The sequence below is a fragment of the Mesoplodon bidens genome (assembly GCF_964165515.1).
Source record: "Mesoplodon bidens genome assembly, chromosome: 4".
NCBI classification, from domain to species: domain Eukaryota; kingdom Metazoa; phylum Chordata; class Mammalia; order Artiodactyla; family Ziphiidae; genus Mesoplodon; species Mesoplodon bidens.
Window position 1 is genome coordinate 149,896,874 of NC_138160.1, and position 27,995 is coordinate 149,924,868.

General features: G+C 60.2%; 1 protein-coding gene across 4 annotated transcripts; it reads left to right on the forward strand.

Annotated features, from left to right (window-relative positions):
- FZR1 (fizzy and cell division cycle 20 related 1) lies at positions 1–27,906 on the forward strand. 4 transcript variants are annotated; one of them, XM_081231167.1, is made up of 15 exons: positions 1–104; positions 145–189; positions 19,869–19,951; positions 21,088–21,213; positions 21,313–21,376; positions 21,454–21,581; positions 22,068–22,150; positions 22,552–22,735; positions 23,548–23,613; positions 24,082–24,184; positions 24,268–24,452; positions 24,600–24,833; positions 25,134–25,238; positions 25,682–25,783; positions 26,142–27,906. In XM_081231167.1, the coding sequence occupies exons 3-15, from the start codon at positions 19,883–19,885 to the stop codon at positions 26,181–26,183; spliced, it is 1,491 nt and encodes a 496-aa protein (XP_081087293.1). In that variant the 5' UTR covers positions 1–104; positions 145–189; positions 19,869–19,882; the 3' UTR covers positions 26,184–27,906. The 4 variants fall into 4 exon arrangements, with proteins under 4 accessions (XP_081087293.1, XP_081087292.1, XP_081087291.1 ...); XM_081231166.1 differs by having other exon boundaries at positions 6–189; XM_081231165.1 differs by lacking the exons at positions 1–104; positions 145–189 and adding an exon at positions 5,995–6,185.
- Positions 27,907–27,995: the final 89 nt, after the last annotated feature.

The following is a 27,995-nucleotide window of genomic DNA, read 5'->3' on the forward strand; positions in this document are numbered from 1 at the left end:
CGCGCCCGCCGGAGGGCACCGGACGGCGCGGAGTCGCGACCGGCGCCATATTAAGGAGCGCGGAGTCTGGGATACGGTCAGCGGCGACCGCGGCGGGACGCGGCGTAGCTTCTCTCAGCGGAGGCGGGCGCGGCGCGGCGCCAGGAGAGGCGGGGCCGGCGGAAGCAGCGGGCGACGGGAGCGAGCCAGGTGAGGCGGCAGAGGTGTGGGGACGCGCCCCTTGGACCGGAGCGCAACCCCCGAGCCGGCGGCCCTGCCCGCCGCCCCCAAGCTCAGGGCCCCCCCACCCCTCGGGAGCCGGCCGGACGCCGGCGCGCCGGCCCGCAAGCCGAGCTAGGCCCGGGTGACCTCAGCATCCCATCTCCCGTCCTAACCACCACGTCCGAGCCTCCCCCTAGAGCAGGCCCTGCGTGACTTCCGCAAGCCGAGCCACCTGCAGGCCGCCACCTCCCCGCGCGGTCAGCGTCCCTATCCTTTTGTATTTAGCAGGTTGAGTGAGCTCTGACCGCTCCCCGCCCCAAACCGGGGGACTCCCCACTCCGTCCCCCAAGAACGACAGGCCCACGCCCTAATTGGCCATGGCAGCTACTAAACAACAGCTTAGAACCTTTTTAGGTTGGCAGGTTTCTGCCGAATTTGTATCCCTACTTATGGCCTGTTAGTTAAGCCTCTTTATGAGTCTCTCAAAGGACCAGAAGATCTCACTCTTGAATGGATCCCTGAAATGGAGGCAGCCTTTAAACAAATAAAGAAGGCTCTAGTCACGTCCCGGCCCCAGGCTTACCAGACTTAACAAAACTCTTCTCTCTCTTGGTTCATGAGAAAATGGCGGTAGCTCTGGGAGTGTTGACACAATCCTTGGGACCATCTTAATGCCCAGTGGCCTACCTGTCTAAAACCCTAGACTTGACATTTCAGGGATCGTCTCTCTGTCAGCCTCCAAACTGACAACAGGACAACCGCTTACTGTTGACACTCCGCACCAGGTCATGGATGTCCTTAATTCCAAGGCATTCTGTTGAATTTCAGATAGTAGAATCCAAAAATGTCAAGCTGGGGCGTCCCTGGTGGCGCAGTGATTAAGGATCCGCCTGGCATTGCAGGGGACACGGGTTCGAGCCCTGGTCCGGGAAGATCCCACATGCCATGGAGCAACTAAGCCCGTGCGCTACAACTACTGAGCCTGCACTCTAGAGCCCACGAGCCACAGCTGTGAAGCCCGCACGCCACAGTTACTGAAGCCTGCATGCCTAGAGCCCATGCTCCACAACAAGAGAAGCCACCTCAATGAGAAGCCTGCGTGCAGCAACGAAGACCCAACACAGCGAAAAATTAAAAAAAAAAAAAAAAATCAAGCTTTATTCTTAGAGGGGTCAGAAATATCAGTCAAGCCTTGTACCACTCTAAACCATGCCACTCTCTTGCCCAGCCCAAATCCCAACACCCCTCTACTACATTCCTGTTTAGAAGTTGTTGATCATGCCTACAGTGCTAGGCCAGATCTACAGGACACCCCTTTACCCAACCCAGATGCAGAATGGTTTACAGACAGCAGTAGTTTCATTTGAGAAGGTTGAAAGGTTTCGGGATATGCAATAGTCAGTTTAACAGAGGTGATAGAGTCAGGCCCACTCCATGGGGCAACTATCTCTGCCCGGAAAGCAGAGCTTATAGCACTAACTAGAGCGCTCCAACTGGGAAAAGGACTGCGAATTAACATTTACACAGACTCAGCATATGCTTTCCATGTAGTCCATGCTTATGCGGCCATTTGGAAGGAAGGGGCCTACTGACTACACATAACACCCCAATCAAACATGGACCAGAAATCCTGGACCTATTAGAGGCCATAAAATCCCCTAAGGAATTAGTTATCATCCACTGCAGGGCGCACCAGAAGGACCTGTTGGACATGACCAAAGGAAATAATAGAGCAGATGGGGAAGCCAGAGGGCCCCCCAACACGTCCTACAGGCTCCCCTGATAAGAAGTTTAGACCCTTCACCACAACAGTACTCACCATCAGAACTTAGAGGGACAAAACCGTGGGTTCACTCTAACCCCTGAAGGGTGGCTACAGAGCCCAGACACCAAACTTCTTTTACTAGAAGCCTCCCAATGGAAGATTCTAAACCGCCTTTAGCAGGCTACCCATTTAGGAGCCAAACCCCTCTTCAGACTGGTGGGGACAGTATTCACAGGAAAAGGAATCCTCTCAACCCTCGAATCTATATCCCAGGCCTGTCCGGTCTGTCACCAGGCCAACCAAGAAGGGGCTATAAACACCCCCACCACTTCCATCCAATCCAAAGGCAGGGGAACCAACCAGGAGAAGATCGGCAGATGTATTTCACCTGCATGCCCCCTTGTAAAGGCTTCAGGTATCTCCTAGTCATGGTAGATACCTTCATGGGAGGGGTAGAGGCCTTCCCTACTAAGACTGAGAGCATCCAAGGTTACCACTACCCTCGTGGAACGTATAGTACCTCGGTTTGGGATGCCACGCTCATTACAATCGGATAGTGGCCCTGCGTTTATTTCAGGTCTGACCCAAGGCATCAGCGAAGCCCTCCAAATCAGTTGTTATCTTCATTTGGTGCTCTCAGGCATCAGGCAAGGTAGAAAGAGCCAACCAAGCCCTCAAGAAATACCTGAGTTAGCAATAGAGACACACCAGACATGGGTCACCCTTCTTGCTATTGCTCTCTTAAGAGTCCAGATTAGTCCAAAGGCCAGGCCTCATATAAGTCCTTAGGAAATCTGTGGAAGATCATTCTTAAGCACAGACCTGCTGGGCGATCCAGAGACCCACTATTTAGTACAGTATCTCCCAATGTTAGGATTGACTCTTAAGAATATCTGGGAATACCAGGACCAAAATAGTCCTAAGCCAGATCCTAATTTCTCAGAAACCGCTCCCCACTTATGTGCAGGTGACTGGGTATATGTTAAGACCCACAGGAACGGAGACCACTCGAAGCAGTGTGGACAGGACCATACCAAGCCCTGCTGACCACCCCAACAGCTGCCAAAATACAAGGCTTTACTCCTTGGATCCATATGTCATGACTAAAGGCAGCCCCTCCTCCAGAGGACAAGAATCCTCAATCCATCAGTGATTCACCAGATGCCTCCTATAGTCGCGAGCCTTTGGACAGCCTCCGCTTCCTCTACAAAAGACAAGTGATGCCCCCCCAGCCCTCAAGCCTCGATAGCCTGATTTTTTAATCTTGTCACCCTCCTTTTCTTTTTCTAGGCTTTTTCCCTCCCATGGGTTATTCTGTTCTACTCCTGTGGAACTGCCTCTTGGTATTTTTGTCTTAACTCAAATACCCTAAAGGTGGTATAACTAATTCCACGCACACCATCCGCTCCTAATTTAAATGTGCACTGACTGAGTCATCTCAGTATAACCTTTCAGTCGTCTCCCTCCGATTGGCCTTGGATTTCTGCCTCAGCACTCTGCTTTTATTCCTCCTTATTACAAGATATAAACCTCCAAAACCTCCATCTATTGAATCTAACCCCAACCCAACAACGACAATACATATATCAGTTAGCATGGGACAAAACCCTCCAAGGAGACTTTCAAGATTATACCCCGGACCAACTTTATCAGTACTTAAACATAGCCTCCTAAAAACCGTTCTGATTCTTCTCCCTTTTTCCATTCCTGTGTATACATACAGTCATCACCCATATTTACCGCCAGTTCAGGAAGCCCTCAGACTCCTCAACCAGTCTTCACCAGGGTCATACAGAAACTGTTGGCTGTTTACCACTGTCTCCCGTCAGTATGGCCTAAAGGCAATTCCCATTCCACCAGATGAATGGAACCAACTTGAATCCTATTTAGCCCCCTCATATTTCGATAGACTAGGATGGGCCGTCAATTCTAGAGTAAAACCTACAGTGGACCATATACTTCTCAACCACATACATCAGAGGCCTCACTATAACCTTCAAAGGCCCATATTCTCCTCAGTCTCTATGGCACAACCGGCCCCTCTATGTGTATCCTCTCTCTCTCTCAACCAGGGCCCCCTGTAGGTAAATTCCTCAATATTTCCCAGGCCTGTAATCATACGTTCACCCTTTCCCCTACCCAAACATGGGTTTCCCTCGTAACTGACGACAAAACAAACTATCCCCATACTTAACTATTTTGATTCCCCTTTCTACAGCATTACTTCCCCAAACCTCCCAGTGTTACCACCGATTGGACACAGGCTAGCTATTCTGGGACCTCCATCTGCCCCAGCCCATCCCCAAGTTGTCCCTATCAGAACCACAATTTTTGGTTCCAACCCTCTAATATTAAGCAAGAAGACTACAGAAAACTTAAGACACCCGAGTACTATGACATAGGGTGGAACCCTACTATTCCTTCTTTTAACTGGGCTTATAACTTTTTTCCCGTTCCTCAAAGATTGTTTGCCTCTCCCCTTTAGCTGGAATGACTTTAGCTACCACCTATGGGGGCATAGAACATTCCCGTACTCATTTAGGAAAACCCTACTTCAACATCACTTTAGACATCTGCTTAGACCCTACAAATCACCTGTTTCCTTTGCTGATCCAATGCTTATTTATGCCTTCCAGCCAACTGAATGGGGACCTGTACCCTTGCATACATTATTCCTGACCTTACCCTTATCAGTGACCGTATCCTGCTTCCGTTATACTCGATCACATAAAAGCAGGCAGCCCTCACTGTAATACCAGTCCTAGGGATCATCATTGGGATAGGAACAGGCTCAGCTGGACTTTTAAGCTCTATTTTCACTGCCGGAGGCTCTCTCGAACTCACACAACAGATTGTCAACCTAGCAGCGCAAATTAACACTCTACGAGAACAAATTCTCCAGCAGGAGTGGTTGTACAGAATATGAGAGCTTTAGACTTAGAGCTAACCGAGGTGGGACCGGTGCAATGTTAAAGGAGGATTGCTGTTTTATTTGCTTATTTAAAGAGGGAGAAATGTGGTGCTCCAAGGACAAAGAACAAGATAAACTCAGAGGGCCAACATCGCCGGAACAGAGAGTTACGGGACTCATCACTGTCCCTCATTACATCTTTTAGCCCTCCCAGGCATTCTGCCCTGCTCCTTTCCCGTCCCATATAAGGAAGTGTATTTGTCCTGTTCTTCCCCCACTCTGCACACTGGAAGTAAGCATACCCTACCCAATCAGCAGATGACTCGCAAGTTCCTTTGTTCCCTGGCTATAAAAACAGACAAGTGGGCTTCCCTGGTGGCGCAGTGGTTGAGAGTCCGCCTGCCGATGCAGGGGACACGGGTTCGTGCCCCGGTCCGGGAAGATCCCACATTCCGCGGAGCGACTGGGCCCGTGAGCTATGGCCGCTGAGCCTGCGCGTCCGGAGCCTGTGCTCCGCAACGGGAGAGGCCACAACAGTGAGGGGCTCACGTACCGCCAAAAAAAAAAAAACCCACCCATGGTCGGGGTCAGTTCTCCCTATCAGAAAGCCCGCTGTTCTAGCGACCCTTCCCTTTAATAAATTCTATCTTTTTTACATTCTGCCTTGTGTCTGCAAATTCTTGTCCAACCCGTTGAATGAATGTGTTTCAGTAGGCAGTAGGGTTTGTACGACCCTCACGTGCACCTGTTGTGGGTCTCACCTGCGCTTATCACGCGGTGTGACACCGTCACTGCGGTGTGGGTCTGCCCAGGGGTACCTGTTTCTGCGACCGTCCCCTGCTAAGAACAACGCTCTAAACTGAGAGGAGCCACTCCCCCGGATTCCCACGTAGCCGCTTTCGCGGGCCGCGGATCCTGTTCCCGCGCGGTTGCCCTGGGCAACCCGTGGCGCCACGCTTCCTGTATTGATTCGAATCGCGGGCTACGTCACGTCCTCCCGAGATGCCCGCGGCGAGCAGGCACAGCTGCGCGGGGTGGGCGGGGCGGGACGCGGACCCGAGGCCCCGGCGCGCGGGGGCGGGCGGCGGCACGCAGCGCGGGGCGGGGCCGGCTGCGGGAGCGCGCCCGGAGGAGGGTGCCGGAGGGCGCGGAACCGCGACCGACGCCATATTAAGGAGCGGGGAGCCCGGGATCCCGTCAGCGGCGGCCGCGGCCGGACGCGGCGTAGCTGCGCTCAGCGGAGGCGGGCGCGGCGCGGCGCCGGGAGAGGCGGGGCCGGCGGAACCAGCGGCGACGGGAGCGAGCCAGGTGAGGCGGCCGAGGTCTGGGGACCCGCCCCCTGGACCCGAGCACGACCCCCGAGTCGGGCGGGCCTGGCCCGGCCCCCGAAACTGAGCCGGCGACCCGGCCCGCCGCCCCCAAGCTCAGGGCCCCCCCACCCCTCGGGAGCCGGCCGGACGCCGGCGCGCCGCCCCGCAAGCCGAGCTAGGCCCGGGTGACCTCAGCATCCCATCTCCCGTCCTAACCCCCACGTCTGAACCTCCCCCTGCGCCAGGCCCTGCGTGACCTCCGCAAGCCGAGCCACCTGCAGGCCGCCACCTCCCCGCGCGGTCAACGTCCCTATCCTTTTGTAATAAGCAGGTTGAGCTCTGACCGCTCCCCGCCCCAAACTGGGGGACTCCCGACTCCGTCCCCCAGAACGGCAGACCCACGCCCTAATCTGTGCTCTTCATCATTGGCCTGTCAACCCCGGGTCTCCCAAGTTCACACCATACAGCTGGGGCCTGCCCAAATTGAAACTCCCCCCACCCCCCGAGCTGTCACAACTCCCCCAGTCTCGGACCAGCCCCCGCCCCCCGCCCGGATAAAATACAATCTGAGGTTCGTGGAGCCTGGAACAGCCAGGCTGAGGTGCGGAGACCCTGCCCGTATGGGCTCCCCATTGTGCTCACCGCGCCCCTCTCTGCTCCTGGCACACGGAAGCAGTTAGGCGACGAGTTTTGAATACATAAGTGCCCCACTGGCTCCCAGCCCGTCTGGTTTCTGCTCCCCGCACCCTTACGGCTTGACCCATTCTGGCCGTGACCCACCCAGAATCCAGCGATCCCATCTCACCACTGACCTCCCCAAAATGTGACACCACCTGGTGGTGCCCAACTGCCCTCTAATCCGGGACCATTCTGGGTCTTCCAACAAGCACCAGCCCGGCCACCCCGGATCCCGCAAGTGTGGCACAGTCATGCCGTCACAGCCGTTTTCCCCTGCTAAAAACTGACCCCCACCTCCCATTGGTCCTGCACTGTCCAGACCTGCCCCCAATTCAAAGCCCGAGTCCCACGGTTGTGCAGCTGTCCAGCCTAAACCCGTTTGGTTTTTCCCTGTTCTCTTTCCCCTCAAGTCATCCCTTGGTTCAAGGTGCCTCTCAGACTGGGAACTAGATCCCCCCCCCCAGTCCACTAAGCGATGACCTCATGCCTCTAGCTGGTGAGGCTGCACCCCACTCTCCTCGCCCCCCCGCACCCCGGTCCCCACCACTTCTTAGCATACTTGGAACAAGGACAGTTTACCTAAAGAAAAACCGTCCACCCAGACCTCATGCAGCCGGCGGGTACACGTTGTCCCCCTGGCCCATTTATGGGCAGAAGGTCTCGTGGGCCGTCGTGACTGTTGATGTCGAGGGCCCCTTCTGTTTCGGCCACGCTGAGCCGGCTTTTCTTCTGAACCTGAGAGTGGAAGCAGGTGTGGTGACCGCCCAGCTGTGCTTTGCATAGTGAGTGAGGTTGGATTGCTCCAGGAGGGTTGTGTTAAGGATGCAGGCTCCTCCCCCTCCAGACTCCGGGGCTCTGGTCCTTGGACAGCTCTTGGTTCAAAGGACAGTTGCTTTTCTGTGGCGGGGGGGCCACGTCTCACATGACTGTGCTGGCCAGCATGCCACCGTGACCATTTCCCAGGATGATCTCAGAATCTGTGCCCTGGCTGGTGCTGTCTGGGGCTGGGCAGGGAGGACCTCAGAGCCTGATGAGTCTTCAGAAGCGAGTCTGCATCGATTTTCACACCAGGTCCTCTGTCTTCTGCCATTCATAGATTTTGGGGCCTCTGACTGGGGCAGGTTTTGTATACCCAGGGCTTCTGGGTTTGGGGAGGCCCAGAGTAGGGTTGGTTGTGGGACCTTGTGCTCAGTGTTACTGAGACGGGTGAGGATCCAAAGTCATTCAGTCTGGAGGGTCGATCCTGGGGACTTCCAGCTAGCATCAAGGAACTTGGTCTTTAAGAAAGCAGCCAATTTGCAGCACCCTTGTAATCCTCTTCTAGAGCAGAGGTTCTCAACTGGGGATACTGGTGATGTTTGGGGACATCTGTGGTTGTCATGACTGGGTCGCTCCTGACATCGAGGGGGTGGGGGCCAGGGGTGCTGCTCCACACCCCGCAGCGCCCAGGACAGTCCCCCACAGAGGATGTGCCAAGGGGGAGAGACCTTGGACTAGAGCCCTGACCGGGAGGCCTGTGAGTACAGGGACTCCATCCCCAGATCCTGCACAGGGCCCGGCGAGGCTGGGGCTGTAGAATGCTGGCTTGAGTGGGTGCGGGGGTCCTGGCCAGTCCTGGGGGTTGGCAGAGCTGGGAAGGGAGTATTTGGCTCCCCCTTTTCTGCCCCAAGAACTCCCTGTGGTCTAACTTCTGCTCCCTCACAGGCCCCAGTGGCTTCTTTCTCGTCGGCTCCACTGATCACGGCCCTGCCCACTCCCCACTGGCCTACCCCAGGCTTTGGCTGCTTCGGAGCCTGCCCGGTGCAGGCAGGGAGTGTTTAAGTCAGGGGACAGGCGCGCCACTGGCGCCCCCCGAACGTGGCACTGACAGTCTCGACATCTGAGGCTGGTCGCCTGACCAGCATGTCCTGTGTTCTTGGCAAGTGACTACTCTCTCCTGCCTCAGTGTCCTCAGGTGTGAATGGAAGGAGAGAACGTGCTGTGCACCCTCCCGGCCTTGCTTCCTTTAGTCATCTGACTGCTGCGAGTGGAACCCACTCGCCTGACTTCCTGTGCCTCCCCCTTCGTCCTTCACTCACCCTCCTTTTATCATCTTATTGATTTTTGTTGGTAACAGCTTTCCTCAGATATAATTATCGTATTTCACAGTTCACTCGTTTAAGCTGTACAGTTGAGTGGTTTTCAGTGTATTTACAAGGTTGTGCATCCATCACCACCATCTAATTTAGAGCGTCTCCATCAGCAGTCACTCCCCATCCCCTCCCCAGCCCCTGGCAACCACTAACCACTCTGTTTCTCTGGCTTTGCCTGTTCTGGGCGTTTCATATAAATGGAATCACACAGTATGTGGCCTTGCATGTTTGGCTTTTCTCACTGAGCATTGCATCTTTAAGGTTCGTTCACGTTGCAGCGTGTCCTCCCTTTTTTGTGGCTGGATAGTATTCCGTCGTATGGATGGGCCATATTGTGTTTGTCTGTCCACCAGTTGGGGAGCCCTTGGGCCGTTGACACCTTCTGCGTATTGCAAATAGAGCTGCTAGGAACAGCCGGGCACAGTTTCTTGTGGGGTGGCCCTGCTGTTTAATCGGGACTCAGATGCCTCTGCATGTGCTCCTTGGTGGCCCGCCCCTCGCCCTTAGCTTCCTGTCCTCATTTGCTGTCCTGACTGCAGGCCCACGCGGCCAGCAGCCAGTCCATCCCCTCCTGGGTGTCCTGCGGTGCGTCCAGAAAAGGTTGCTCTTTCCACAGACCTGCCCTTCCCCCCTCCCTTACTTCCCCCAGCCTCACCTGGGCCCCTCCTTTCCGTCCCCCCCATCTTTCCAGGACCATCTGCATTCTCACCTGGGCAAGCAGGCCCCATCTCCCTGCCCCACCCCCCGGCTCTGCCCAGTGCGCCACCGCCAGCCTGCAGACGCACATCTCATGCAGCCCCTCCACCCGTCCCTTCCCCACCTCCCTGCCACCAGCCGCCCAGGGCACAGCCCACGAGCCTGCCATTATGGCCTTGTCACCTTTTCCTCTTCCTGCCCCCAGTGTGCTCCTTACACCCCAGCCTCCCCAAACCATTCTTTCCAGACCCCCCCATGCCCTTCCCCAGATCAGAATGGGCCCAGGAACCACTGCATTGTGACCATCAGGGAGGGTGTCATCCCTACCAGGCATGACAGCCACCGCAGGAAGGGGGTCAGGCTGTATTTGCACTGGGTCCCACAGTGAGGAGGGGCTGCTGGGTGGAGGGGTGGAAGGATGGTGGGGGGAGGGGGAGGGAAAGATGAGGGCTGGGGCATGTCTGTCTGTCTGTCTCTCTGCACTTACAGAAGGGCTGAGAAGCTGAGAGGTCAGTGCTAGTCTTTCAAGCCGGGGTGGGGGGGAATAAACTATTCCCCCTAAGGAGTTCCCTAAACCAGAGGGTCTCCACTGGTTTTGGTTTAGGCTGTTGTCAAACCTGGGGGTGGGACATCCAGTGGGCGGGGCCAGGGAAGCTGCTCAACCCCCCACAATGCCCAGGACTGCCCACCGCAGAGGAGGACCCACCTGAGTGTCAGCAGTGCCAGGGCTGCCCTAAACACAGTAGGCATTTCCTTCTGCCACCGCCCCCTCGCACCCATGGGTGGGAACTGTAGTGAGACAGATTGAGGAAGCACTTTCTGTTGCTCAAGGCTGCCTGTGAGGGGGTGAGATCCCTGTCCCTGCAGGTGTGCAAGTGGATGTAGAGATGTGTAAGGGTTCTGGGGTCCTGATGGGACATCCAGCCTTGGATGGAGTCCCAAGAGTCAGGCCTCCGACATAAATCACAGTTTTGTGGCCCCCAAGTTGTTCTTTGCGTGGGGTTTGCATCCTCTGGGTTGCTGCAGACCCAGACGCCTTTACGGTCTGAACGTTTCACCAAGTCAGACGGGAGTGGGTGCTTTGTGTGCTGAGAGGTGGGGGGATGAGAAACTGTGCTTCAGGCATCATTTCTGAGGTTTCGAGCAGCCATCTCACATGGGGTGGAGGTGCCCTGCTGCCAGCAGTGTGCTCTTGGGGGTGTTGTCACGGAGAAGAGAGGTGTTGACGGGATTCTCCTCTCCTTGAGGCTGTGAGCCCGGGGGTGGGCCGTAACTCTGGCTCCCTGCTTTGCAGCTCCTGCACCTGCCTGCACACAGAAGGGCAGTAGCCTCAACTGAGTGAATGAATGAATGAATGAGCAAACGAATGAAAGGAAGATGCTCCTCAGGGCCCCCGCCACCAGGCCCCCCTCTCCTACTGATTCCCTTCAGCCACTCGGGAAGGCACGCTGTCCCCCGTCCAGTGCCGGGCACAGTCCTTTCTGACTCTGGCCGTTCCCAGCCTTGTCCTTTGCTGTCCTTAGACATAAGGGGCCGCTAGATTGTTGTGTTCCCTCTGTGGAGGTAGACCACTCCCTTCACGGGAGCCCAAGTCCTAGCCTTGTACAACCACAGCCAGCCCTCCAGCCCACAGCCCTGCTCCTCTCACGTCCTCAGGACGGTCCTCCCTCCTGCAAGGGGAGGCCAGTCCTTTTCCCCTTCGGGGGCAGCATGGGAGAAGGTGGGGCCCTGCCTGGTCACCTGGCCCGCAGCTGTGGCCACCAGGGTACCTCCCGTGCCGCACAGCCCACATCACCACACGGTGGAGCGGGAAGCAGGGGCGTCTGGGACCTGTTGTGCGCCTGTCACTGAGCCCATGAGACCAGCCCCCATTTCCTAGCGTCTCCTTTGGATCAGGCCCTCTACCTGCTGCTTCACAGAAGCTGCGCCCAGGTCACCGCAACGCGTGCGGTGTTATCCCATTATCCCCAGCTTCGAGATGAAGAGACTGAGGTTCAGAGAGGAGAAGTTGCTTGCCCAAAGCCGTGCAGCCAGTAAGGGGTGAAGCCGGGACTCAGAGCAGATCTGTCCTTGTCTGCAGCCCGCCCTTTCTCGTCCACCCTGCTGGGACTGGTTGACGATCGTGCGGGGAGGGGCCCGCCGGGCTGGCCTGCCTGGGCCCAGGAGGAAGAGGCAAAGCCAGACTCTGACTGGAGCAGAAGAGTGGACGACCCCCATCTTCTGGTTGGGTCTCTCATGTGGGACTTCTCCCCCAACCCCTCAGAGACCGGCTGGAAGAAGACAACCAGCCCCCCACCTTTCTTGGGGGCTGGTAGTCAGGAAGCCGGGGACGGGCACCAGAGCCAGCCCCGGTCCCCAGGTTCTTCCGCCTGCACGCTTCCGGGAAGGAGGGCGCTTCCCCGAGGTGTTGGGCCCGTTGAAAGTCTGTGCCCCAAGATGACGGTTCTCAGGGAGTCCCAGCCGTTTGTCACCATGATCCTTAATTGGATGGCTTCTGCTGGGGCAGGCCAGCGGCGATGCACACGTGGCCGTGATGAGCAGTCCTGAGTGGGCCTTGGGGCTTTAGACGGCTGGACTGCTGGTGCTGGGCCTGGGGAGCCTCTCACTGCAGAGCCTGAGCAGCCGTGGGCAGGTGGGGGCGGGCGGGATGGAGCTGGGCCGACCCCCAGCCGCCCGAGCCCCTCTTTTGTGGAATGGAGGTAGGATGGCACCTGGGGACCAAGTTGAGTCAAGCAGCTGGACTGCCTGGTGCTGTGCTGGCTGCTGGAGAGGCACAGGTGGGCTTCGTGGCACTGCCCTCACTGTCCTCATCTGTGTTCTCATGGTCTCACCACAGGGCCAGGAGCAGTGCCCCGTTCGCCTGGGACGCGGTGCCCACACTGGACCTGGCAGGGCAGTGTCCCCAGGCTCCTGCTGGCATGCTTTCTTCCCCTCCCTTCCCTGTGCCCCGTGTGGGGAGCTGATGTGACCAGTCCCCCCAGAGGCCAGAGTTACCCTCACTCGGGGTGATCCTGCACCCCGCCCCCCCAAGGGGACTGGGCTATGTATGGGGACATCTGTGATCCACACAACGCGGATGGAGTCTCCCCTGACATTGAGCAGGTGGGGGCCAGGGAGGCTGCTCCACACCCCGCAGCGCCCAGTACGGCCCAGATGTCAGCACTGAGCGGGCGGGCGGGCGGGCAGGCAGGCAGGCAGGCGGCCACATGCCACACGCAGACCGTGCTCAGCCTCGAGCACTGAGTCATGAACCACGTCACACGGTATCTCCTTGGCCTCCGAGCCTCACAGCAGGAAAACAGCAGGACTGGTTTTAAAGATAAGCAAGGCCTTGAGGGACTTGCAGTTTGAGCACTTCTGGAAGCAGTGCTGGCTGGGCCCCTCCAGGCTTGGCGTGAACTAGTGGAGGGTGTGCCCAGGATGCTGCCCTCCGCACCACACTGCACACCCCCCAGGGAGGCCTCGACAGTGACAGTCAGAGGGGCTGCACTGTCATGGGTCCTGCCCCACATGCCCCTGTCTGACCTCCTTTCCTCCTCTGTGGGCTGGGGAGGGAGGGCCGGTTCCTGCCCGCACCTGGACGCTGGCAGTGACCTGTGGTGAAAGCTTGCTCTTGGTATTGTTCCTCATGTGGGACTCCAGCCGCCTCCGGCTCCAGCTGGAAGGAGGGCTCGCGGGGCTGGGGCACTGGCTTATCTTCAGGCCACTTGGCCCTTGCTAACCCCAGGGCCAGCCCATGCCCCATCATCTCACTCACCAGGGAGCCTCCCTGGCCTGGCCCTACAGGGCCCTCCCCGAGCACTGCGGACACAGGGGTCAGGTCATTCTCCGGGGACGGGGTGGGGCGCATCCCAGGCGCTGGGATGTAGAGCAGCATCCCGGGCACCCACAGTCGTGACAACCACAGACATCCCCAGACCTGGCCTGGTGTCCCCTGGGGGCAGAACCACCCTGGTGAGGACCCCTGGGTTGTACTGACAGGGAACCTCCTGCTGAGTACCTGGTGCCTGGAACCCTGGCACGCTGTAGGGCCGAGCAAGGTCAGGGGTAGAGAGGAGCCGCAGGGAAGGCCTCCTCAGGAGGGGCAGCCAGCTGTTGAGCAGCCAGCTTGAAAGCAAGGGCCCTGCTCTGTCCCTGGGACCTCTTCATCCAGCATGAGCCGACCTCACTCTCGGAGAGGACCGGGGCTGGGGGTGAATGTGAGCGCACAGGAGGGCAGCCCTGAGGGATCAGGTGGTCTGTGACACGTGCAGACCCTACTCCTAGCCTGTAGGGACTTCATCCTGTCCCTTCAGGTGACCAGGATCATGCCCATATCCCAGAGGACTAGGCTGAGGCTCGGAGACTGAAGGCTAGTCTGAAGCCATGAGAGAAGGTGTGGGCCGCCTGGCTCTTCATTCTGGGGGCCATGAGGGGTAAAGAGGAGACCCACCTTAAGGGCTGGCTTGGCGGGTGGGTGAGCCTCCCAGTGACAGTGCAGAGGGGCCAGTGGCAGCCAGCAACTGAGGACCCCAGCCCACCTCACAGACCGGGGACACCAGCCTGCAGGTGCCGGCTCCCGGGCAGAGCGTCTCTAGGGCCAGGATTCTGGCCCCTCTGAGCAGGCTCTCATCGCTTCCTTCCCTGCTCTGTCCCCCAAGGCAGCTCTAAACCCCCTGCAGCCTGGGGGAGCCTTTCTCAGCCGCCTTGCAGATCCTCTGTGCTCAGGACTTCTTTTCAACAGAAAAGTTACTACTCTCTCTCTGCCTTTTACTAGGAAACTTTGCAGACACACAGCAAAGGTAGCAGAGCGTTCGCCTGCACAGCCAGCCATGCCCTTGCTGCCCAGACTCTTCTGGTCTCGAGCCGGGGCGTGCATGGTTCCTGCTCTCCCCGGCCGCCTGTTTCTTTGAATGGCCGGCGAGTTCTCATGATGCAGAATCCAAGAAGCACAGAGTGACAAGGCAGGAGGACCAGGGCTTCCTTCCTCTCCTGACCCCGTCCTCTAGTTCCTCTTCCCCAGCCGACCTTCCCAAACCTTCCAGAAATAGCTTGTTCTACACAGCATGTTGTCACGTGCACTGGATCCCAAAGACCCGCCCCCCTTTTACCGCAGTGCCTCCTGTGGGGAGATGGGCCACACCCTCCAGGTAGAAGTCTGGTCTGTAGACTTCTCTTGTCTCCTGCTTTCCTAAGCAGCCTGCGGAGAAATCTCCGTACACAGGGTTTTGCGCACGTGCGCCAGAGTTTCTAAGGGTAAATTCTTAGAAGTCAGAGAGGATGTGTGTTTTTAGATTCTGAAAGCAGTTGCCAAATTCCGGCTCCTGCCAAGAGTGGGTGCGAGGGTGCGTCATCTGGTCTTGGAGTTGCGGGGGGAGAGGAGGGAGCGGGCTCTGGACTGGGTTCGCAGCCCTCTGGCCGCGCGTGCAGCCGAGCTGCTTTTTCCGGGAACCGTTTGTATCCTGTGCCGCTTTGGTCTGTCCTGAGGGTGGCAGGTACTTTTCCTGGTTGTGTCGTTCTTTTTTTAGAAAACTGTGTTTGTGGTGTATTTGCTTGCAGACACTTTTCATTTCTCCACACGTGAATTTATCAGCCTTTTCTCTCAGGGCTTCGGGCTCTTCTGGTCTTCTGCAGTGCGGCAAGCAGCAGTCTTAGAGGAGGTGGGCGGGCGTCTCTGAGGTCCTGGGACCAAGGACTGTCTCGGATGCCACCTCCACTCTCTAGAATAGGCCGCTTGCAGCCTGGCGGAGCCGCAGGCCCTCGGCTCTGAGAATGGGCTGGAGCGGGGGCTCAGCCCGGTTTTGTCACCAGCCTCATGTGGTTTGGGTGTGACTGCGGCTGACCAATGCTGCGAGTTACCGCTCTCCTCCAGAGATCTTGGTTGAGGCCCTTGGCGTCTGTCTACCTCCTCACCGAGACAGCCTGGTTGTGCGGGGCAAGTGCCCCTAAGGGCACCAGCTTGTCACTTTAGAAAAGAGAGCAGCGTCCATGGTGGGGCAGAGCTTGAGAAGGCGTTAGTCCCGGAGACCCTGCACCCGTGCCCGCGCCTCCGCGAGTCCCTCTGTGAGGGGTCGGGTCTCGGAGACACCATCCTGGGCTGGATGCTGGCACCTGATGGCCCCACACACTCACCCACCGCCCAATCTGGACCTTGCGTCCACCTTGCCCCCTCCGTAGACAGCTGGCCACTGGGGTGCGCTGCCACTGGCATGGCTCCTCTTCCCCTGGTGACTTGTCTCTGGCTCGCCGCCCCGCTGGGCAGGGAGCTCAGCACGGTGTGTCCTCGCTGCCTGCTCCAGCCCAGCACCCGCCCCAGGCCTGGGGGTGCTCAGAAAACATGGGATTGGTGGGGTGAATGAAGACTCTCCGACAGACGCGTGAGCCGCACGGGCTGGGGCAGAGAGCAGGCCTCTAAGGGCCCGCGTTGAGGACACCCTCTCGGCAGCCACCACTCCCTAAAGATCAGCAAAGGTGGTCTCGGTGCTCTACCTTCCTCCGCCTGGCCCTCGTGTGTGCGTGTCCTGCAGTTGTTGTAACAAATAACTACTAACTCAGTGGCTTAAAACAACAGAAATTTATTCACACAGTCCTGGAAGTCAGGAGACTGGCTCGGGCCTCACTGGGCTAAAATCCAGGCCTGGGCAGGGCTAGTCCTTCCGGAGGCTCCAGGGAAGCATCTGTTACCGCCTTTTCCAGCTTCTAGAGGCACCGCCTCCCTGGCTGGCGGCCCCGTCCTCTATCCTCGTATCTCTGTCGTATCCAGCAGTGCAGCATCTCCCATCTCTCTCTGCCTCTGACCCTCCGCCTCCACTGGGCCCCCCGGGACATCCCCATCCCAGGGGCCTTAACCCCATCTGCAAAGCCTATTCTGCCATATAAAGGAACATACCCAGAGGCTGGGGACTAGGAACCTCTCTGACCCTCAACAGACACATCTGTCAGCAGTGAGACGTCCGCCAGCTGAACGGGCTTCTGCAGACTGTCCCGTTGGGACGTCGCCGGCAGATGGAGGGGGGCGCGCCACGATGGGCGTACTCGCTGGACTCGGATTCAGCGCACCCCCGGTGCAAGGACACGTGGCGTCTTAGGAGCAGCTTCTTTGCACATCCCAGGAAACCAGTCTCCCGCCCCGTGTGCTCCGAGATGACCGCGGCGCTTTGGGGTCTGCTTAGGTTCTGGCGTACGGGCGGCATCTGAGCTGTTGTCTGGGCCCTGCCGTCTGACCACGCAGGGAGCCACTGGAGGCATTGGCATGGTGGCTTTGGTCTGTGAACGGAGGGCCCGTGGTTTCTGTTGGAAGTGAGCTCATGGGGACCGAGAGGCTCAGACGGCTGATGATGAGGCTCCTCGTTCCCCTGGGCCCCGCCGGCCCCGAGCTGTAGCCTAGCAGTGGGGGCCCTGGAGGTGGTGCCGCCGAGTGCGCCTGCACCTGCTCTCCCGAGGGCTCACTGCCCGGCGGGCGGCACACGAGGCCCTGGTCAGGGCCGCCGCGGTTGACCACACACGTCGGGCCAGGAAGTTAGCCAGGCTCTCTGAGCCTTATTTCCGTGTCTGCAGAGCAGGGACAGCCAACTGCCCCAACTCTGGAGCTGCTAGAACAGGGCCGTGACGGCTCTTCCTGGTGTCCAGCCCCACTCGAAGCCCGTTCACGGGCCACTCAGTCGGCGTGGACGCCGGCCCTGCTGGGGCTTGGTTCTGGCTTGCACTTGGCCTGGCACTGTGGTCAGTGAGATGGCCGGGTCCGCCCTTGGGAAACGGTCCCCTGAATGGGTGTCTCCCCCCAGGCCAGATGCTCAGATGGGCGCCTTTGTGTCCCGCTATGGCCCTGCTGCCCAGGAGCTGTTGGGTGTGGTGAGGGCTTGCGCGGGGGGCCCTGGGTGGGCGCGTGGGGAGGGGGAGGTCAAGGCCAGAGACGGAGAAAGCCGTCCGTCATTTCAGAAACTATGTTCTGGGGCCAGAATGGACAAAATGTGTCTAGGGACCCCTGCTGGGGCAGGAAGCCGTTGGCCAACAAGGGGGTGCCTGCTCCCAAAGGTTTACCTGAAATGAGGAGGGGGCGGAGGTGTTGCAACCCCACTTCTCACCGAAGCAGGAAGCCCGCTGTCTGTCGACGACAGGGCATGGGTGGCTCTGGGCCAGCACGGGCTCAGAAGGGCCCCAGGCTTAGTGGAGGGAGGGCCGTGGGCACGGGGGCGGGTGGGCATCCAGGCAGGAGCCCTGTCTCTTCCCCCACCCGACCCCTTGCCCAGCTTCAACAGCCTCATCTTTGCAAGGGGGTGCAGGCATCCAGTTCACGGGGCCGCGTGGAGGGAACACGGAGTAAGATAGGCATGCTAAGGTGACCAGTGGCTGCGTTACTGTCCCGTGGGGTCTAACCCAACTGGCTCCGCTTCGGCCAAGCATCTGGCCTTGGGCTGAAGCCACACCAAGGCAGCCCTGTGCATCACATAATCCCGGTGAGGGACAAGGACCTGACAGGCTCATGCGGTGCTTCAGCCCAGGGTTAGGCCCAGGAGCTCGGAGAGGCCATTTGGGGGCACGAAAGTAGCACTTCAGCAGATCGGCCTGAGTGTCTTGTAGTCTCCTGGTCACACAGAGAGACGCGAGCGCTGGACTCTCCTCAGGTATCTTTTTTTTTTTAAGGGCAAATGTTCTCTCTAGTTTACTTTCTGTCTGTATGGACTTGACCGCTCTGGGACTTCTCATGAGTGGAATCACACAGTACGTGGCCTTCTGTGTCTGGCTTCTCTCACTGAGCATCATGCCCTCAAGGTGCATCCCTGTGGTAGCAGGTGTCAGAACCCCCTTCCTTTTTAGGGCTGAGTAATACTCCAGGGTGGGGATGGAGCACGCCTTGTTTATCTGTTCACTGTGGGTAACACTTGGGTTGTTTCTCTTATTAGCTTTTGTAAATAGTACTGGTAAGAGCATTTGAACAGTAGCTTCTGTGTGGGTCTGTTTCCTTTCTCCCGGGTGTATATCTCAAAGTGGAGTTGCTGGGTCACGTGGCTGTGTGTATTTGATTTCTTGAGGAGCTCACAGGGGCAAGGGGATGGGGAGGGAATGTTTCATGGGGACAGGGTTTCAGTTTGGGAAGACGAGTAAGTTCTAGAGGTGGATGGTGGGGATGGTTGCCCAGCAGCGTGAATGGACTGAATGCCACTGAGCTGTGCACCTAAAAATGGTGAAGATGGTGAATTTTATGTTACGTGTATTTTACCATAATTTGTTTTAAAGGCAAGTGTGGAGGGTGCTACACCTAGGAATTTGTATTCGTAAACTTAATTTCTGGCCAGCCTTCACTTTTCCAATTCTTGATACTTGGTCTGTTGTCAGAGCGGCGCCAGCCTGGAGGCTCGGGGGCCGGAACTAGCCAGCACTGCCCGCGTCCAGACCTTGGGCTGCAGCCGGAAGCGTAGGGTGACCGTGATGGCGCGAGGCCGGGGCGGGGGGCAGAGCAGGCGTGGGGCGGGAGGCTGTGCTCGGGGGGACCCCCTTGGCGCCGCCCCCCCCCCCCACAGGGGCCTCAGGCATCCCTGGGCTCTGGCCTGCCATCCCCCGGGAAGGGCGCCCTGCCCTCTGAGGCGTCTGCTGGCCTCCGCCCTGTCCTGGAAGGCGCACAGCCCTCCTGCCTCAGGCCTGCTCTTCCCTCCCTGGAATGCTCGGCACCCCCTCGCTACGGCACTCTTGCTCCTCTTCCTCAGAGGCCTCCCCAGGTGGTCGGGGGAGCTGGTGGGAGCTGGGCGGGGGCGTGTGTCCGCTGGAGGCCGCCATCCCCCGCCCCGGCAGGCCTGGCGCCCGGTCAGCTCCGCGGACCCTGACTGACGGGCCGCCCCACCTCCCTCACGGAGCCCGAGGAGCTAAGGGACGAGGACGAGGTTCCAGGGGCAGCTCACGGCCTCGATCGTCTGGAGAAGGAAGGCGACGAGATGGGTGCCTGTGTGGGATGGGGGGGCCTGGGGTAAGCGGGCGAGCGGCCAAAACCAGGACAAAGGCGTGCAGGCCCGGTGGAAGGTTCCTGCAGAACAACCAGAGAGGAGCCCGTTTGTCCCTGTCACGTCCCGCTGGGCTCCTGGGAGGGAAGGGCCCCCACCTGGCAGGGGACTTGGCTGTCCCCGAGGAGTGCCCTGTGCTCGCCAGGCCGCGGTGGGGACCGCTGCCCGCCGGCGCTGACCTCCCCCGCCCTTCCCGCCCAGGCTGACGGCCCGCCATGGACCAGGACTACGAGCGGCGCCTCCTCCGGCAGATCGTCATCCAGAACGAGAACACGATGCCGTGCGTGAGTACCCAGGGCTGCCCCGCCGGCGCTGTCCTGGCCCGCTGCAGCCGGGGAGAGTTGGGGGGCAGGGGGGCGGACAGCTGCTGGGCTTTGGCCCTCGGAGAACAGAGATGCCGACAGGCGACAAACATGTCCCCCCCCCTCAGCGGCACGGCCACGCCAGGTGTGAGATTCCCCCAGCACCTCCCTGCGCTGCCCTCCACTGCCGGGGCCACAGACCCCTCATCCTCGTGGGCACCCAGGGCAGAGGAGCGATGGTGGCACGGGAGGGCCCTGTTTTGCCCTTTCCTGCGTCCCCACCCCCTCCGCCATGTTGTGTTTCTCTGTCCTGGGCTCCCAACACGTTGCAGGCTGTGCCCGCCAGTTCTCAGCGCTCTCAGCTCCGCGCTGGGCCGTCCAGGGCGGGGTCCTTCCTGCCTCTTACAGCTTCTGGTGTTGCCGGCAGTCCTAGGCTTACAGACCCACCCTCCAGTCTCTGCCTCATCTTCACGTCTCCCCTCACTCTGTGTACCGGTGTCTCTGTCTCTTCTGAGAACACCAGGCCTTAGATTTAGGGCCACCCTGCTCCAGTATGACCTCGTCTCAACTTGATGACACAAAACCCCCATTTCCAATTAAGGTCACATCCCAAGTATCAGCATATCCTTTTGGGGGCGCGGTTCAACCTACAGCAGATCCCTTGTAGAAAAAGGGACATTCCTGGGACATTCCCACTGCCTGGTTCTGGGGCTGGGTCGTGGTCTGATGGGGGAATAGCCTTGTGTGTGGGGAACGGGGCTGGCAGGACGACAGGCTCTCAGTGTCGGGGGACAGATGCTCTTTGTTCTGTGCCGTCCACTCCTGTCCTTTGGTGACCGCCGAGAAACGGATCTCAGCACGTGGCGGTGTCCATGGTCGGGCTTTCGCTCCCCGGCCTCTTCCCACCCACGGAACCCGACGGACGAACTGAGCCCCAGACATGGTGCCGCTAGCAGGCTCCAGCACGTGGGTCACTACCAAGATCAAACCCTCGTTCAGCGGCCAGAGGCCAAGGACGAGGAGGCACAGTGGGCGGGGCCTCAGTCGGGGAGAAGAGGCCTAGCCTTGGGGCGCTCTGGGGGCTCTGAGGCACCCAGCCCGCCCTGCCATCTTTCCAGGTTACAGAGATGCGGCGAACCCTGACACCCGCCAACTCCCCCGTGTCCTCCCCCAGCAAGCACGGGGACCGCTTCATCCCCTCGAGAGCCGGCGCCAACTGGAGCGTGAATTTCCACAGGATCAATGTGAGGGGGGTCGGGAGAGGGACCCTGACCGCGCAGCCTTGGGGCACGGGCCGGGTCCTTCCCACTCAGCCCTACCTCCTTGCCCTCCCTGTCCCGCAGGAAAATGAGAAATCTCCCAGCCAAAACCGGAAAGCCAAGGACGCCACCTCGGACAACGGCAAAGGTCAGGACTCAGGCCCCTCGACCCCCGCCCCCCTGCCCCACCCCCCAGCCCAGCCTCACGGAGCTTGGTGCCCACAGACGGCCTGGCCTACTCGGCTCTGCTGAAGAACGAACTGCTCGGTGCCGGCATCGAGAAGGTGCAGGACCCACAGACGGAGGACCGCAGGCTGCAGCCCTCCACGCCTGAGAGGAAGGGCCTCTTCACGGTGAGCCCCGCTGGCTGCCCCCGGCCTCCGGTCTCAGCCTCCGCGGGCGTCTCCTCCCATCTCAGCCCTGCCGGGGAGCTGGATTACAAGAAGCACAGGGGCCCGCTTAACCCCGAGCCTCGCACCAGGCCTGTCGCCCTTCTGCGCGCCTGCGGGTTGGAGGGACCTAGGACCGGTGCCGCGTGCAGGGCGGAGGGGCGGGGCCACAGCCTGAGCCGCCCCGCAGCCCACCTCCCCGTTTGGGCCCCGGGGCAGCGCCAGAAGGCCTGGCTTGGTTCCCTCAGGAGACTCGGGGCTGAGGGGCTGGAGAGACAGGCTGATGCCAGCAGCCCTGCAGGAGGACACCTTGGGTGCGAGGCTTGGTTTGCCCGGGACGCGCATCTCTAGTCAGAGCCCCTCCCAGTTTTGGCACACCCTGGACTCGGGCACAGGGCACCAGGGCTCCCGGGACGCAGCATCCACTCAGTGGGTGTCCCCTGCCCCCAGTATTCCCTCAGCACCAAGCGCTCCAGCCCCGACGATGGCAATGACGTGTCTCCCTACTCCCTGTCTCCCGTCAGCAACAAAAGGTAAGTCCAGACCTGCACTGGCCGGGGGTGGGGCTGGGGGGCAGCCGGCAGGGCCCGGGAGCTGCCATCAGTTCTAGAGCTGTGTACGAGGTACAGGGTGGCCCAGAGGACCCCCCTCATTGGGGACTTGCAGGCCAAGACCAGGTGCTGGAAGCCCGAGAGGGGTCCTGCAGGTGGTGCCGGGCAGAGGGGAAGACGGGGCTGTTGGAGCTCAGGGCGGCTGAACATCCAGTGGTGGAGGGGTCGGTGGCCGTGGGGTCACCCATGGGTTTGGGATCACAGAGTGACAGAGTCGGGACAAGCGGGAAATGATGCAGCCTCCCAGGGCCACCGGGAGGAGATGGCGTCTCTGCAGTTCTGTGCAATTGTTGCCAAATCTCTGCCTCGGTCTCTCCCTGCAGTCAGAAGTTACTGCGGTCACCACGGAAACCCACCCGCAAGATCTCCAAGATCCCCTTCAAGGTCCTGGACGCGCCCGAGCTGCAGGACGACTTCTACCTGAACCTGGTGGACTGGTCATCCCTCAATGTACTCAGCGTGGGGCTGGGGACCTGCGTGTACCTGTGGAGCGCCTGCACCAGCCAGGTGGGTGCCGCTGAGCCTGTGCGCATGTGCACGGGCTGGGGGGCGGCAGACCGGCTTCCTACGGTAGCGGAGCTGGGCCAGGGCCTGTGTGAAGGGTGGGAGTGTTGCCGGGGGCCTCCAGAGCCTGGGCAGCTCGCGGCCACCCACTCCTCCCAGGCCTGTGTCCTCAGCGTGCAGACTCTCCTAGGGTCGGTCAGCAGGGGTGAGCAGAGGCCCTCGCCCATCCCTGCCCTGGGTTGGCTTCCGAGAGTCAGGAGTCCTTGCTCCCTGGCCTGAGCTCCAGCCTCCGCCTGTGCCGGCAGAAGAGGCGCGGTGTCCGGGCCCGGCTGAGTGCAGTGTCCCCCACCCAGCAGTAAATGCCTCGGAGTGGCTGCTGGACACACGTGGGCTCAGGGTTTGCAGGGCACAAAGACCCTGCAGGTGGGATGTTTGAGGGACAGACATACACACACACACACGCACAAAGACCCTGCAGGTGGGGTGTTTGAGGGACACACACACACACACACACAGACACACCCCACCCCACCCCACCCCGACCCGGCAACCTGTGGCCGACACCTGCTGCAGGGCCCCGGGCGTGATGCCCACATCCCTCCGGGTTCTGTGCAGTCAGCATCCCTGTGCTTAGGTGTGTCCCCTCCTGGCTTGTGGCTTCCCAAGCCCCCCAGCCGCCTTCTGGGTCCCAGCACTGACGCTAGTGCCCCCAGGCCTGAGGTGTGAATGCATGAATGAACGGGTGGACAGACGGATGAATGGACAGCCTGGGCCTTGAAGGAGCAGCGGGCACCAACTGCTCCCCCTTCCGCCAGGTGACCCGGCTCTGTGACCTCTCCGTGGAAGGGGACTCGGTGACCTCCGTCGGCTGGTCAGAGAGGGTTAGTACACTAGCCCCATCACCCCGCTGGGCAGGGTTGGCCCAAGGGACGTCGACTGGACCTCACTGGAGGGGCCCTCCGCAGTGTTGGGGGCCTTGGAGACCCAGAGGAGGCAGAATCTGGCCTTGTGGTCATTTGTCCAAGCCCCAGTGACACCTGTGCCCGCAGCTGTCCCCAGCCTGGTAGAGATGGTTGGAGTGACAGAGACTCTGGGGCAGGCTCGCTCCACACGTTGAAGTGTGCGGATCTTGGGGCACATTGTGTGGATTTTAACAGTCCCACTCTCTGTACGACCGTCTGCCCAGAAAGTTCCTAGGAGGGGTGTGTGAAGGAGCACGCGTTAGAGACCTTGAAAGAAGTGGGCCCAAGGCTCTGCCGTGGGGAGGTGAGGGGAGCTCCCCAGCCCCCCAAGCAAAGGGTCCCCACACAGGGGCCTGATGCCTGCTCTCGCCCGTGTTGTCGTCCTAGGGGAACCTGGTAGCTGTCGGCACACACAAGGGCTTCGTGCAGATCTGGGATGCAGCCGCAGGGAAGAAACTGTCCATGCTGGAAGGCCACACGGCGCGCGTCGGTGAGGAGCCGCTCGGGGCCCAGGGGTGGGTGGGTCCCGAGGGGCCGGGCCACGTGCTCATCCCACCCTCTGCCCGGCCGCAGGGGCGCTGGCCTGGAACGCTGACCAGCTCTCGTCCGGGAGCCGGGACCGCATGATCCTGCAGAGGGACATCCGCACGCCGCCCTTGCAGTCAGAGCGGCGGCTGCAGGGCCACCGGCAGGAGGTGTGTGGGCTCAAGTGGTCCACGGACCACCAGCTGCTCGCCTCAGGGGGCAACGACAACAAGGTAGGCCCAGCCCCTGCCCTTCCTTCGTCCCCACCAGCCCCCCTGCCGTGGAGCAGGGATGACGGGTGCACCCCAAGGGAGGCCAAGATGGGCCCTGCCTTCCCTTGGGGGCCAAGCTGCCCGGGCCTCACGGCCCCATCCCCACAGCTGCTGGTCTGGAACCACTCAAGCCTGAGCCCCGTGCAGCAGTACACAGAGCACCTGGCGGCCGTGAAGGCCATCGCCTGGTCCCCGCACCAGCACGGGCTGCTGGCATCCGGCGGCGGCACAGCCGACCGCTGCATCCGCTTCTGGAACACTCTCACGGGGCAGCCGCTGCAGTGCATCGACACCGGCTCCCAGGTGTGCAACCTCGCCTGGTCCAAGCACGCCAATGAGCTGGTGAGTGCAGGGTGCAGGAGGCCAGGCCCCGGCCGTCCAGGTCTGGCAGAAGCTGACCCGGTACCTGTGCCCAGTGACCGCAGGAGAGGCCCGAGGGCTCTCATGTGCAGTGTGGTTCCCTGTCTGGAGCCAGTCATCGACCAGGGTGCAGGGACTGAGAGCTGACACCTGTGGGCTCTGCACCCTGCGGGCGGGCCTTGGTGTCCTTGTGCCTCAGTGGGTGTGTCTGGGGGGGTCTGTGCCCTGGGGCCACTGGAGGGGGGAGCCCCAAGCTCTAACAGCGTTCTCTCTGTCCCCTAGGTGAGCACGCACGGCTACTCGCAGAACCAGATCCTCGTCTGGAAATACCCATCCCTGACACAGGTGGCCAAGCTGACCGGGCACTCCTACCGGGTCCTCTACCTGGTGAGTCTCCCCAGCTGGGCCCGGTTCCTCCATCTGGTCCAGCTTTGGGCTCTGGGACTGAACGGCAGGGTGCAGCATCATCACTCTGAATCTGTTTCACCAACACCCCTGCCCTGTGAGCAGGGGCAGCTCTGCCCGCCTTTATAATCTCCAGGTATTTGTTTCCACATAAAAATAGAAGATGCCACGAATAACCCACATCCAACCCCTCAGATCATCTCTAGATGTTTCACCAAATAACCACTTGCACGTGTCTGGAGAAAGGAGCCCCTCCCCACATCCACTCACTCTTCAATATTTTGGTTTTTTCTAGAAAAAAGTTTTGTGCTTAAACCAGTAAATCTTTTGCCCAATTGCACAGAGCGGGGCGTGGTGCCCTTTGTGTTCTCATGGCTTTGCCTGTCAGCCACAAGGACAACGGGGGGGCCTCTCTTCTCCCGCAGGCCATGTCCCCTGATGGAGAGGCCATAGTCACTGGTGCTGGAGATGAAACCCTGAGGTTCTGGAATGTCTTTAGCAAAACCCGTTCGACAAAGGTAAAGTGGGTCGGTATCAGCGCCAGATGTTCCCCCACGTGTGTGCCCTCAGCCTGTCCTGGGGCCTCCTCCCCCATCCCCGCTGCTCAGCCGGCCCCAGTCACCCCGTCAGCTGTGCCCTCCCTGGGATCCCCACACCCCCTCTCTCCTCCTGCATCACCTGGTGTCCCTGCACATCCTGGGGCGCTCGCCACGCAAGGTGCCCGCACAGGCCCCTCCTCAGGCCCGGAGCCTCGGGGTCCCTCCAGGCAGAACTGCCTTCATGTGCCCAAGCGGCCGGCGCCCAGCCCAGCGGCCCAACCCCGCAGCTGACCCCGTGGGAGGTCACCGGACCGAGGGCTCAGCGTCGCTCCCGTGTGCCCTGCAGGAATCCGTGTCCGTCCTCAACCTCTTCACCAGGATCCGGTAAACCCGTGGCCGTGCCGTCCTGGTCGCAGAGCGCCACCTCTCAGCGTGCATGGATCCTCCCCTCCCTCGAACACGGGCCCCAGAGGAAGACAGGCAGCCAGGGTGGGGCGGGAGCCGGGCCTGGAGAGACCCTGAAGGTTCTATTAAAGCCTGATTGTGCACCCTGTCAGCCGCTGTTTGGGGCGGGGCCGGGCTCGGGCACCAGCAGGAGTGGGGCCTCCGGATCCCTCCACCCTGGGTGGCCCCGGCTTGGACGGCTGTGCTCGGAGCGGGATGGACGCCTCCTGGACGCCGCCTCCTTCCGTCCACGCCCGTCACCGCCTCGCTGGGGCTTCATGCTCTGCCCGGAAGCTCGTGCTCACTGCTGCCCACACCTGCTATGGGACAGACGGCTGGACACCAGGCTGGTTGGCCAGGGGAGGGCTCGGCAGGATGGCGGCTCGGGTTGGCCCGTGGATCGAAACGACGTCCCCACTCGAGAGGTTTCTTTGCAGCCACCCCTGCTCTCCCTGCCCCAGCAGCCAACCGGTGGCTCTTTCAGGGGCACGGCGTTGGGAGCAGGCCACACGCCAAAGGAGGTCACCTTGAGGCGGACTTGTTGTCTGCGGGAGACTGATGTGGGACCTGTTCGCCATCACGGCTCGCTCCAACTGTCCTTGTCGCTCATGGGGTCACAGCCGACTGTGGTTCTTGCAGCTTGCTGGGCGGCCAGTCAGGGTAACCTGAGGGCAGAATTGACCCTGCGGGTCAGGTCCCGTGGGTGCCCAGCCCTCCTCCCCAGCCCCTCCTCCTCCAGGCCACCCTAGCGGGTCCTGTCCATCTGCGCCTTCAGCTGGGGGAGGGGGCACCTGAGGGTTCCCCCGGAAGCTTCCTGAGCTCCCCCGGACCCTGGGCCCACCTCATTGTCCTCCTCTGCTCTGTTCTCGGCTGCACCTGGAGAAGACGGAGGAGGGAGGTGGGGCTGGTGTGTGGCCAGGGGCCTGAGCAGCCACCCTGCCTCTCCTCCTCTCCCTCTTTCTCCCCTTCACAGATCGGAGGACATTGATGGACGTGGCCTGGGCGGGGCAGGGGTCCAGCGTGGCCAGGGAGGGCCCCGCAGAGCCCCACCGGTCACCCCGGCTCTGCTGGAGCCCCCGCTCCTCTGGTTGTGAGGGCCTTGTGCTCCGCTCAGCCAGCCATACGTGTGCATGTGTATATGTGTATCTGTGACTTTCCTTTGGATTTGTTTCTGTGTTTCTGTAACTCAGTCCCCAAAATGTTAAGGCTTGCTGAGGGAGAGCAGTGGCTCACCCCAACCCCGGGGGAGACAGAGGTCACAGCTCTTAAGGTCTTCTCCTTCGGAGGGGCAGGCAGCTGAGCCTGCGTGAACTTGGGGAAGGGTGGGCCCCGCCCCCCAGCCCATCCCAGCTGCTTGCTGGGGACGGGCGGGGATGAGCAGGGACAGTGTACATAGATGTGTGTATTCCGATGGGTCCAGATCTTATTTTTGTTTGTTTGAGTTTTATTGTTTTTTTTAAAATAAGAGAGCAGTCCGCTGTCTACCGCACGCTTCCCTGGCTCTGCTTGTAGGCCCCGAGCCTGGGAGCGCAGACGGGCACAAAACGATGAAACCCGCGTCGTCAGCCTGCGCTGTGGCAGGGCTGGGTGCAGGTGCCTGGCGCAGGTGAACCTCGCTCCTCCTGGAATTCAGCATCGCCGTCATTAAACCCCGTGGGTCGTGCCCAGCTGGGGCTGCCTGTCTCGATCCATCTGGAGTCTGCACACACTGGGACCCCAGAGCGGCCTGAATGTCACAAACCGGTGGGGAGTGGCT